Source organism: Orbilia oligospora (assembly GCF_000225545.1).
Source record: "Orbilia oligospora ATCC 24927 unplaced genomic scaffold scaffold00215, whole genome shotgun sequence".
NCBI lineage: Eukaryota > Fungi > Ascomycota > Orbiliomycetes > Orbiliales > Orbiliaceae > Orbilia > Orbilia oligospora.
Window position 1 is genome coordinate 2,891,459 of NW_011645772.1, and position 13,055 is coordinate 2,904,513.

At 45.9% G+C, this 13,055-nt stretch overlaps 3 protein-coding genes across 3 annotated transcripts; 1 reads left to right on the forward strand and 2 right to left on the reverse strand.

Moving 5' to 3' along the window:
• Window positions 1-1,633: 1,633 nt before the first annotated feature.
• Window positions 1,634-3,812, reverse strand: AOL_s00215g844 (uncharacterized protein; the record flags this gene model as incomplete). Its single annotated transcript, XM_011130046.1, has 4 exons — window positions 1,634-1,729; window positions 1,798-2,991; window positions 3,045-3,311; window positions 3,408-3,812. The coding sequence occupies 4 exons, from the start codon at window positions 3,810-3,812 to the stop codon at window positions 1,634-1,636; spliced, it is 1,962 nt and encodes a 653-aa protein (XP_011128348.1).
• Window positions 3,813-4,632: 820 nt separating this feature from the next.
• On the reverse strand, window positions 4,633-7,095 carry AOL_s00215g845 (uncharacterized protein; the record flags this gene model as incomplete). The annotated part of the gene is made up of 1 exon (XM_011130047.1): window positions 4,633-7,095. One exon carries the CDS (start codon window positions 7,093-7,095, stop codon window positions 4,633-4,635), a length of 2,463 nt encoding a protein of 820 aa, XP_011128349.1.
• A 4,677-nt stretch (window positions 7,096-11,772) lies between these two features.
• AOL_s00215g846 (uncharacterized protein) lies at window positions 11,773-12,279 on the forward strand (the record flags this gene model as incomplete). Its single annotated transcript, XM_011130048.1, has 1 exon — window positions 11,773-12,279. One exon carries the CDS (start codon window positions 11,773-11,775, stop codon window positions 12,277-12,279), a length of 507 nt encoding a protein of 168 aa, XP_011128350.1.
• Between the last annotated feature and the right edge of the window lie 776 nt (window positions 12,280-13,055).

The window sequence follows — 13,055 nt, forward strand, 5'->3', positions numbered from 1 at the left end:
TGAAGAATGTAATGTCCTCTCCTCTCCTTTCCTCTTCTCTCCTCTCTTTGGTATCCTTTCTTCAAAAACAGACTGAAGGCGCTCTTACCTAACAATCGATGTCTAATGGCAGAACAATAGCAAAAAAAAAAGAGTTTGTGGAGAGAGGTGCTTCCAACCAACCAGGATCAGCTTTTATCGATAACCCTTCCTATCCAAATCTCTTCCGGGCCTGGTTAAATTTGATCTAGGCTAGCAGGCCGGGAATTGCCAATATCGATAGTGTCGAGATATCGGTATTGGTATACCCAGATCGATCTAACCACTTTTTCGGATCGTGGGGTCTGGATCTCTACCAACTACTCCATATCGTCGAATCTTATCGTCAGCCACGTAGATAAAAGATAGATGCTTTTGTGAAGCGAAAGGAGAGGAAGAGAAAGCGAGAAGGAGAAGAGAGAGAGAGAGAGAGAGAGAGAGAGAGAGCAAGAAGGGGAGTCAGAGTGAGAGAAAAAAAGGACAGAAGGATCCGAATTATATTTAACGACCGCAGCTCTCAAGTCAAGCTTACCTCTCACTTGTATTTAAATGAATGAATCCTCTCACCTTTTAAAGGAAGAAACTAAAATCAAATGAAATGAAATAAATAAAAAAAAGGGCAGCTGGTCAGCTTTCAGGATCTGGATTTATATAGTCATCAACTTGCTGATATACCTGGTATACCGAGGGCTACGGTTATAATAAGGCTTGCACTTTCACTATAATCCTTCATAACAGCATGCTCTTCAGCTCCTAATAATAAATAAGCTTAAGCAAGCTTGCTTCCCGTCGGGGGGAATCACGGGAGTTCCTCATACACACAAGCCAGGCTTGCAGCATGGCTCTGTAAGCTAGCCAGTGACTGCAGTCTCAAGGCTCCTAAAAGGCACGAGCTTAGGAGTCATGACTCCCATCTTTCTCTTCCCTTCCCTCGCTTCCCGCTTACTGACAGCCCAGCGCTGCAGCTCCCACCCATTGATGCATTCGCTTTTGGCCCGGCCTTGATATTGATTCCCATTCCGTTCCAGCGCTAGAGCTAGCTATCTCATCATATCTGCTTAGGTTACTTACCAAGCTTCAAATTGTTAATATCTGTAGCATCGATTCCCCGTGGTGTGGTGTGGAAAACTCGCCTACAAACCACCCCGGCACAACCAACCTTAAAACAGAAATTGCTCAACCGGCAAAAATAAAATAAAAAACCCCAGATCCATCGACGATTTACTCGGGATGGATGAGAAAGATACAAAAAAAGAAGCATCCGGTCCTAGTAAGGCTCGAACTTACAACCTCCCGATTAACAGTCGGACGCGCTAACCAGTTGCGCCATAAGACCCAGATTGCTTGAGGTTCTTGTTTCATCTCTGTCATTTGAATCTTCTCACTTTGATTCATTGTGCGAATCGCATGCTTTTCTAACATTTAACATGTTGACAAAAAAAAATACCTTGGTCAACAAGATCCGGATACTACCTATAGCCCTACTCAAAAAAAAAAAAAAAAGTACCACCATTAAAACATTATAAATTTGGAGGGCGGGACTCGCAAAAATAACTAAGTAGGTATATGCACATTTATAAAAAATGATACTTCAGTCGTGAAATGAGGGAAATTTTTACCTCACAGTAATCTTATCAACCTCAGCTTTCGCTTCCTCCCAAGAATCTAGGTTCTTCTTCGCCCATTCGATTTGGCACTTTGCAAAGTTGACCTTTCAAGATAATTAGCGTCTTGTCCTCTTTTTTTTTTTGGGGGGGGGAAAGTTGTATGAAAACTCACCATCAGTTTCTTCATATCCTCCTCTTTCTCCGCCTGGAATCGGTGTAGATCCGCGAGGACACTCTTTCCTGCCTCCTCCACATCTCTTCCAGACACCTGGAGCGCTGCTTCTAACTGCACCAAGGTCTCCCTTGTCTTTCCAATATTATTCCGCCTTGTAGTCTCTGGATCTGCATCCACAATTCCAGATACCGCATGCGTCAACTTCCCAAAGATCTTGGACACAGGGTAAGACAACGGATTCGAAAATGAACTAGCCTTCCTATGCTGCGGTGACACCCCGCCAGCCCCTCCTTGCTGTGGTCCTTGAGGATACGGTACCGGTGTCGTCGAAATCGGCGGCGGCATGGGGCTCGAATGTGTTGGTGGGAAATCACTATCCACGCTCCCAGCATCCGAATCCCCACTACTCCTACTACCCCCACCACCACCGCCCTGTTGTTGCTGATTCAAACTACTCTCCGAATTCCTTCTCTGTGCCTCTACACTCGGCGGCGCAGCAACCCCACTCCCCGCAAGGTAATGCTCAATTCTTCTAGCCTCCAACTCACTCTTCTCCAACTGTTCAAGCTTCATCTTTGCTTTCGCCAATTCATCCCTCGTAATCTCCTCTTGAACCCTCTTCATCATCCTATACTTCAGCACATTCCTCACCACTCCCGCAAACTGCGCCGATTCCCGAATAGGCTCCGTAAACCCAGATGCGAGACCAGCCGCCAGTTCCTCAGTCGCCAAGTAAGTAGAATCAACTGCCTGCCCAACTTTCTCTATTGCGGGCCCCAGCGTGGGAGCAGGTTCGGATAATGAAAATGCATTGTACCGTGCGCCCAGCTCCGCTAGATCGGTTGAAAGGTTAGAAAGCCTATTAAGCATTCTACGATTCACCTTTTCCACGCCGGATGTGAGTAAAGTTTCGTAGGCACGAGTGTTTCCTTCATATGTGATGAAATAAGGGTCCAGTTCAGCTTCTGATAAATTTGCACTTGGCGACGGGAGACTGCGAACATGTGTGAACCCCGAAGGCCGAGAATCTTGTGGCGATGTGGGAGGTGAGGGGATATGCTTTAGCTTCGCATTTGCTGGTGGAATCGGGAGATACTGATGAGCTGGCGAGGGTCGTGCCGGATCTATTGGGGGTGCCCGTAATGGATGCTTCGGTAGGCCAGATATCGGAGCTGAATGGAGAACCTCGCTCTGCAAACTATCAGTAAACCGTTTGTAATATTGTAAAAAGGCAAAAGACCCACCCAGCTAGCATTAGGGTCCAAGAACCGTAGAAAAACCGAATCCTTTCGTATCTGCTTCATCCTCGCACAGCGATTGAGAAAGACACCCAGCATACGTCTTCTGTGTTCGATTATCCCCTGATCCTCTTTTGCCCTTGTCGGTGCAGCTACATAATCTGACATTGAGTGTTTCTCTGGTATTGGTGGGATGATCAACGTAGGATGCAAAAGCACTAGATTCGCTCTCAAAGATGCGAACTCTGAGTACCGTCTTCGAACTTCCAGATCCTAATGACACCACGCACGGAAATCCATTAGCCAAACATAATTTCCCGCCCAAAGTAACTTCCGTTCCAAAAAAGGAAGAAAAGATCCAATTCATACTCCAGTCCGTATCGTATAAACAATAAAATTCCCTCCACTCCCATCAACATTCTTACCAGCATCAACAATATAAATCTCCAAATCCTTGTTTTCCCACATTATCTGCTCGGCTCTGCTGGTATACCCCCCTTTCTTCCTTCTCCCACCATAGTAATCCTCTTCCTCTTCATCAATATCATCATCATTTTCGTCGTGTACTGTTCTTCCAGGAGCAGTATCCGGTGCCTCCGCGTTATCCTCCGAAAGATCTCTCGGTTTGCTCGTGAAATCCGGAACCTCGTCATTTTCAGATGATTCAGCGCTCGGAGACGACGGTCGGTGATGGCTAAATGGTGACTGGATATGACCATACGGTGACCCCGGCGGCGAAGCGCCGTAGGAAAGGGGGTTGTTGTCTTCCCACATTATTGCGAAGAAGGGAAGCTTGACCGCAGTTTCTTCTTTCTCCCTTTCTCTATTTCTCGCGACGTTGGAACCGAAGCGGGATGGAGGGGCAAGCTAGCCTGTTTGTTCGGTTAAGTTGGCTCGAGCTCGTATCTTAATACGATATTAACTTCCAGCTTGCCGTCCGGAATAAAATAGTTCTGAAGTCTGGAAGACTATGTGGGTGATATGAGAGGCCCGACGAGTGTCGTCTTGTGGAGAGAGATTAGGAAGAAGGATGTCTGTGGAGAGAAAGATGAAGGACAGCCGTAAAGAGAAGTTCAAGGCTGTGTGATACGAGCTGTCGTCGCCGGTTACGTTGACGTATGTGCGCCAAGACTTGGACGCCTCAGCGCCACCACCTGCGGACAAACGCAAAAAGTGCAACAATGGAAACGTGCCGCATTTGTATATATATCCAGTCTTGTATTAAAACGCTTCGGGGTATATCTAAGTATTTAAATTGATACAAGACGAGGTACTTAGGCATATAATAATGTACGGATGGGATTGATCCTTGTCAATTTGAGACTGATTGAGCCTAGAATAAAGTAGGGTCCATAAGGAAATTCGAATAGGAGAGTCGATGTAAATTTACGTAAATACGTATACCCATGGCACATATATACCAAACTCACAGGCTAGTAGTTCATGATCATATGCATACGATATCGATCGATCATTGAAGAATAAATTTCAAATATATAATTGCCATACTATGATCACAGTTCTTCGAACTGCGCATGGCTCCATTATAAACAATTCAAATTAAGCTAGCTATCTGCTAGTACGAACAAACGCCCTAGTATCGTTCATACCGGAACCTCCCATCCCGATCCACACCGCTCCCCCCACTACCTTCCCTATCCCTCTCCGATCCCATATTCGTATCACTACTTGTATCCTGCGACTGAATAGCCTCCATCCCTCCCATTCTTTGCATATTCCTCAAATACCTTTCCCTTTCCCCATCCACCCAAGGTTCGGTAACCGTACCTGGCGTCCTCTTCGCTGCTCCTCTAACTCTATCAGTATCGTAACTATCCACAGACGCTGCGTCGACGGGAAAACTAGGCCGTGTATGATTCCCAAATCGTTCAGGTGGATCGTGGACGTGGAAGCTATTCCTTCTCTGTGTATCCGGCCTTTGAGGCTGGAATTCAGTTGATAAACCGCGCCCAGTCCCAACCCTAGTCATGCTATCATCCATACTACTATCATCAAAACCCTGAGATGCCGCAGAATACCGCTCAAATTGGTCTGATGGCACGAAAGATACATGGTTGCTGGTAATAGATGCATTTCGTCCACGTGGGTCGCCAAACCCAGTTAATGGGTCTCTTGGACCAAGACCCCCTAGACCGTCACTACTTCTTCTTCTTCCTCCTCCCCCTCCTCTTTGATTTTGACCCTGGTCTCGACTATATCCCCTATTCCCGTTGCCCTCAGAAAAAAGTGAATAACGAGAAGAATTTTGACCTCTCATATTTTCTCTCGAGCGCCTAATACTAGGAATATGCCCTGGGGCAACGGGGTGCCGCCCGATCGGTGGCATGCCCCGAAACTTTGGTGAAGAAAGGTCCTCCATTTCTGGTTCAAGCGGAGAATCGGAAGGGGCATATATCTCCCCTGGCTGGAGAAACACCGGCCTTGGTGGAGGTCGTCTGGACCCCTGGTTAAAGGCACTTTGTGGCGGTTGTTTCGAGTGTGGTGGGATCGATGCTTCCTGTTGTGGCCGTACTTGTGGCGGCATAGGGTACTCTATCGACACCCGCCGAATTGGATGAGGTCGTGGTGTAGTTCTCGGCGATGCAGGTTGGGAATCTGGCGTCCGGAAACCGCTGCTTCCTTCATCGAGTGATCCTTCTGGGAACATCATACCGAGACCAGTTGACGGCCCACCCGATGGGTCATGAGGCATTCTTAATGACCGCAGGTTTGGGGGAGTACCAGGTGAGGATCTGAAACGAGTTTGGCCGAGATGTGTCGGTAGGTAATCATCGCCCGAGCTTACAGATGAAGGGGGTGGTCCAGGAGGTCCAGGCCCGATAGGTCGGATTGCCCCGCCAAAACCAGAACCGCTGGAGTCATCATCATTAAGCCCTCTCCTAGAGCTGGAACGATGAGCACATTTATTATTTATAATAACCGGAGGTGGTGGGGTTTTGGGATGAGTAGCAATCGAAATTAGAGTATCCTTCGTCCGTCGACTTTCATACTCCAGATTCGTGGTCCTCTCCCTTAATTCCGCGATATCTTCCCTCATTACTTGTTGCCGTAAGTTTGATCCAAGTGCCTCTAAATGGCGCTTCTGTCTTTCTTCGTCAAGTTCGTTTATTATTTCGTTTTGTAGAGCATTCGATTCGAATGTCTCCAGCTGTCTTTGTCGCCGCTCTTCGTCTACCTCCCTTTCTATCTTCGTTCTCATCCCTTCTAATTGCCTCCCCATCAAATTCTCAAAATCGTCGATCGCATCCTCAAATTCAGGCCTGGTAACTACATTCCTTGGATGTACTGCCACCGGTTGGATGATCGTTCTCGGTGGGCGTGCCGTCGATGGTACCATAGAAGGCTCAATAGGTGCCCCAAGCGCCGGTGATCGGCCTTGCATTGCGGGCACTATAGTCGGACCCGCCCCGATACTTTCACTATCAGAGCTACTCCCTTCGCTAATAGGAAACCTCAAATCAGGCACAACGTTCGTCGCCAGACTTGGTACAACAGGAGCTCCAACTCGAGGGACAGCTGGTGACGCAGTCCTCAGAGACGGTCGCCTCGGCCCACCCCTAACCTCACGAGGTTGTAAAGGATCGAAATGTCGACGAGGAGGTAAGGCTTGAAGGTTAGGAGGGGCGGAGTGAAACATCATAGGACGAGGTCCCCCCAGATATGCCATCGCAGGCCTGTTAATTCCATTTACCCCTCTACCCCCTACAACCCTCTCCCTCACTTCCTCCCTCCTAGTCTCAACCTTTCTCCAAGCCTGTCCCTTCGATTTAGGACTTCTGCATACCCTACTTTCTCTCACCAAGGCTTCTCCGTTACAGTATCCATCACTGCTCTTTTCAATATCCTCGACAGGAATCGAACGTACTCGGCATGCGCCACAGCAACAAGTAAATATGCAAAGGAATATGATGAATCCGATCACACCGAATATGACGCCCAGGACAGTAGCAACGGTCTGGTCGGCTTGGTCGGCTGAGCGATGAAATATTGTTCGAGAGTTAAGAGGACGTGTGTAACCAAATATCTCAGGAAACATTTTGGTCATGAGGCATAAATATTGTCGTGAATGTCCTCCAAAACCACCATCTTGATTCTCCTTTATTCACTCCTTTATCCGAGCAGGTAGATGCAATGCCCTATACTGGTTTCCTAAATCTATAAAGGTAGGATAGTATTGAAAAAGAGAAACGATTGAGGGCAATATAAATATCTCTTTTGTAAACAGTATGAGAGGCGACCTAACACTGTCCCATAGCAGTGTTAACGTTTCCGAGGGCAAAATTATCATCGAGCACTAAAATTTAGGTTGTTTCGGAGGGAAATAATAATAGATATGCGACAGTCCTAAATGGATAGAGATAGCGAAGTAAAAATATACAAGGAAGTGCAAGGAAAGACGGAAAGACAGAAGGTTAAACTTGGGGAAATCCTAAAAGGTCCTCCACATCACCAGTCCGCCTGTTGCATTTTATATCACCACATCACTCCTCTCAGCATGTGCATATGTGCACGTAACACTAAACAAGCAAAGAACCATAGTCCCCCAGATCTATCTCTTGGACTGCTTCGACTAAATTCCAGACTAACTGTTTCCTAAGAAAATGAATGTACACTTTTATTCCTAGAAAGTTTGTTCAAAACCCGCCATCCTAGATCTATTAGAAAGCGAGGTATGTTGTGAATGATCTGTATTGATTTATTGCGTAGAAATTCCCGATAACAAGGTTTTCTGAGAACTCGGTGTTTCACTGCATATGCAGCGCTGCACACGCCAGGCGGGATGGTACAGGGTCTAGGAAAGTAGCAGATGGGAAATATATACTAAGGCAATAGCCCCTACAGCTCTGGCCGTGGGCTATCAGGTTCAAGTCTGATACCTAGAGCTAGCTCACTATGGCTGTATCCTAGATCGATAGAATTAACTGTAGTTAACTACTTGAAGCCGGATACCAAAGTATCAATATATACCGTGAATCCCCTTGGGCTATTTCCACGCTGTTCGGGGGGCGTACTGGTCTTTATTGGACTTCCCAGCTTATTAATTAACTTATTGACGTCCATCAATCAGTTCAATCCGTGCAAAATTCCCATAGTCACTTATATATGTGTACTCTATGACACCTGTAGGAGTTTACTCACTTAATTTTATGCTCCAAATCAGAGTAAAATAGAATGAGTTCTAGTGAGCAGTATTCTTTTCTTTCGCTCTTCTCTTCTTCTTCTTCTTCTTCTTCTTCTTCTTCTTCTTCTTCTTCTTCTTCTTCTTTTCGATTCTCTTTCCCCCAATTGTGAGCTAGGTATCAGGTTTAGGAAATAGACAATCCAAAGCCCCCAGGTTACACAGGTACTAAGTGCTCATCGAACAACACATCGGCCAAGATTACTTTTTCCCTCGTCGTGTAACTCAGAAATGCAATGTGTACTTCGAAATCTTCGGTATATACAAACTTTCTTTGTCCATTTCCCTCGTTTGTGCATTGTGATGGTTTGTGTTCATAGCTGTTTGGTTTAAGGAACTGATCGCACGACATATCTCCCGTACTTGACAGCTGGTTGACGATTTTGCTTGCTTGCTGTGGTTTAGGCGAGATTGAGACGTCCAGATCGAAAGTACCCAGCTCCGTGGCCGGCACGCAGTACGGAGGAGTGTTGTAATCCGTCTTAATGTCTTTCTTCCAGTTTTGCGCCGCTATGATAATAGAATACGAGACCATGCTCAGGCAGCTCTGCCATTGCATCCAACCTTGAAATTTCGATAGATCTATAGATAAGAATAGTTTCTAGGTCAAAAATAAAAGACATACCAGAGACCCGGACCCCTCCGATACCACCTCGCGAGGCCAAAGGTATGAGGATCATGACCATTGACATGTCGACAACTGATATCATAACTAACTAGTGAAACCCCTTCATGGATTCAAAAGATATCTTACTCAACCAGAGTCGACAGAGTGTGATCAAATATGTATAAGATAGGTTCGTACGAAAACTGCCAAAACGAACTACAGGCCGACCACGAAGATCACTAAAGAGGCCTGACCAGGCATCGGCTTTCCCAGGCTGCAGACATATGGATCATCATCTCTACGAGGAATTGAGCAAAAGAAAAAAGAAAGGAAGAAAGGGAGGAACAAACGCAAATTCGCAAGTTCCGACAACTTGCATACATCTCGCGGTGGCAAAAGCTCCAAGAAACGCACGAACCCTGGGCTTGGGAGAAGGTCATACGGCACCCCCATCCTCACTAGTTAATGCATAACGTCGACGATCTATAACCCTTAGACAACCAGTCCTCACGCCCCCAATCGATTCGAGTATAATCTTCCAAAACCCTTCTAGAAGAACTCTAAACCCTAACTGCCTGGAGATATTTTCCTAAAGAAGAGACCGTACATCTCGTAAGGCTAACTCTGCTAGGTGTTCCTCCTTCTATCTTTGTCGGGTTTCTATCTTTAATCCAAGTATGTCTCTTGCGCTTTTGGACTCCTCTCTTTCCTTCTTTTCTGTTCGCTTCGACGCTAGACGGGGAGCCAAGAAATCCACATGAAAAAGGGCTGCAGGTTGGATTACGTAGATTGGTGAGGATTAGGGCTTACATACGCTAAGAGCTCAGGAAACACAAACCAACATTCTTGGAATGGGCAGCATGGGCCGGCGACCGGATGATATCAATGGCAACATTAACAGATTAAACCCCAAGACACAATTACCAAAGACTTTTTGACAAGACAGTCTCGCCGACTATAGATAGCAGCTTATCCGGCGTGAAGATGTGGTTCATTTAAAATTCATAGCGTGCGCACATACGTGTGTACGTAGCAGGACGGAGATCTGAGACCTTCATTGCCCGATGATTCCGCAATCAACAAGTCTACTATTTCTATTGTGGGGAACAGAAGGGGAGAAAAAGGAAAGCGAACTGTGTATGAAAAGATAGAGGACCGGCGCAGAGGTTGGGACAAGGTGGCTCGGCCGATGCCGAATGCCCTTTCTGTCAAGCCAAGGTCTCCACTGCGCACAATTGCTACGATACTTCCAACCCCCTGTCTGCGTCTATGTAATGGAACCCATATGTTATAAACGGGCCCGAACAAAAATATCGTACATGGTTGAGAGCCAGGCGGGTAGAAATTCCCAAGTTCTCGAAATTTTAATTCACTCGTTTGGCTCGCACCGTGCACCATTTTGAAGAATGAGGTGAGGATGCATGTCAGCCTTGTGATTGCTTGGTGTATACGAGAGTGATATATTGACCGAGTGAATTACAAGCTATAGTATAACACATCGATCGATGGGGGGGAAATACATGTAGCCAGATGACTTGAAATAAAGTGTATGCTGGTAGTTCATGTTAAACCGTTTTAGTTCAAACGGTGTCCTCTGAAGGATGTCGGCCTAGGTAGCTACAAAAGTTTCATGCGAACGAGGCGGCAAAGAAAAAAAAGACGCTCAAGGCCTGGTGTACTTACATGACCAAGTCTGTTTCCCTAAACAAAAATGGGTGAGTTCCGTCCGGGCTAAACGGTACGATATTGTATGGCACATGGAACACCAACGTTAACAGTATCACTATTCGACTCAAAATATCAGTAGACGTTGTCAAAGAATCTGAAAATGAAAAAGGAAAGTCATGTTGCCGGAAATACTTTCACATAGATTCGAACTCTGCCCTTGCGAAAGGGGAAAAAAGAGGGTTTGAACCGACCCGGCCGAATTTTATGGACCCTCCAACGTCATGGACGTAACCCCAGAAGGGGTATTTGGTATCATTTTCGGTACTTCGGCAAGTGGGACACTAGTATCATCTGGGTAGGTTGCAAAAATAGCATCGCACGAGGAAAAATTACGAATCTGAGGAGACTGGAAAGTATTCTAAGAAACATCGAGGATAAAACTATGCCGACAGACAAGGCTGACAATTAGCGTTGTCTGTGAACCCGAACTGACCAAGCCAAAGTGTCGAGGGAGGTCACATTATCCATAGATTCCAGGTAGACGATACGAAAAACTACTTGCCTAGGTTCATTTTCGGTATTCTTTGTTCGTCAATCCCCCCTCTAGGGCGAGTTCCCATTGTGGAGGTTGGTTTTCAGTTTCGCTTTTGCTTCTGCCTACACCGATGAGTAAGTAGCAGACATGGGGAAGAGGGGTGTGTAACAAAGACCATTGCAGACGGGAATGTTCCGACTCAAATCCAAGTGCAGGCATCTTCGTGGTTAGTCTCTTTCTCTCAGGCTTTGGTGCATAGTCATGCAGCATGCATGGGGAGGGGACACCAGGCTACCCCGAACAGCCGCCCCATAGTGTCCTCCTCAGTTAGTTCGATTCTTGCGGTGATTTTCGTGTGTTAGTCAGAAGTAATATGTCGGTGTGTGATCCTTGCAGGGCCTTGAAGCTGTGCCGTCTTGGGAGCAGATATTTGGGATCGAAGGAAGTGTATAAAGAACCGGCTATCCCCCCCGAGCTTGAGGCTGAATTGTTAAAAAAATATATCTTGATCATATTCCTTCACTCTCCAGAGAATCGTATCATCATCTGTTCACTGTGAACTCAATCGATTTCATATAACCTTATTCATTGAAGCTTGTCTAGTCTATATATATATATCAGAACAAAACAATCAAAGCTCAAGCTTAATTACTAGCTAATCAACCCTTCAAACACTAAATTACAACTACCAAGTACCTCTCTCCAATTGGAAAAAAAGCTATCGATGGAACATACCGGGTCCCAAGCTCCTCCTGAGATCACTTTCTCTACTTCTCCTCGTTCTGCCTCTTTCATCGACCGAGTTCTTCGTCGAGCCTCTGGCAGCCATAGCAGAATTCCAACCCTCAACCTGCCCGCCGAGGTTCCCTCCAACAACACATTAGACAACACATCCTCGCGGCCTCAGTCCCGCTCTTCCTCCCGCTCGTCCCACAAGCGTGCCCCGCTTACTATCGACACTTCTGTAGCCTCAGCCAGTATGGTCTCGAACAAGAAGTCCAAGTCCACTCATCTCACTGTCGTCGAGACCACAAACACTCGCTCTAGCTCCCGTTCACGGTCTCGATCTCGAACTAGGAGATCTCCATCTCCATCTCCAAATATCGACATCATGAGCCAGTCTTCCCGAGTAGCCAGTATCAACCATGTGGGTAGACACACGAATGACTGGCTATTTGGTGGATTCCACCTCACATCAAAGATCGGTGCACAGAGGGGAAGGGCAAAGTAGATGCCGAAAATCAAATATTTCCTTCGTTGATTTCCTTTGTCAATTCTACCATTAGCTGTTTTCCCTTTTTATATATCCCCCCATTTCGATTCTGGATATCGATCACAACCTGTTGGGAAATAGTTCTGGCAACCCCCCCAGCAATTGCCAAATATTATTTCACCATTTAATTGATCCTTTGAAGTTATTCCTAGCGCCTCTTTTTCGAAGTCTATTTATGAACTTACGATACGATTTTACTTGTTCTGTCCTGTCTTTCCCCCTAGCTGACGTCTTTCATTCGTTGATGTCAGTCCAAGTTTTCTTTGTGATATGATACGATATACCCCAACTACCTATCCTGTCTCCCGTCTTTCCTCGTATCTACAGTCAGAGAGGCAAAACTTGGGCAAGGAGGTAAACGTTCATTCGTTCAATTCTATGTACCATAGGTTTTTTCTTTTAAGGTTTTCTTTCTTTCTTTTTTCAAAAGGGATTTGGTTAGAAGTGTCCTAATATTAAATAATTATACATCACCATATTTCCTCCTACGAACTAATTACATGATCGCATCCATTTAATGTTTAACACCTTCGAGGATAACCTAAAAAAATACAGATATAAATAGTAGTTGTAATAAGAATGGATCCTTCTGATATGCTAATCTGTCCACAGATGGTGGCATCATATGTGCGTAACATGTTCCCGGATCGCAAGATAGTATCGCGCTTTGCAACATATTCGAACACGCTCGCGCTCATGCTCGCTCCATAATCACACAATCATCATATATCGCT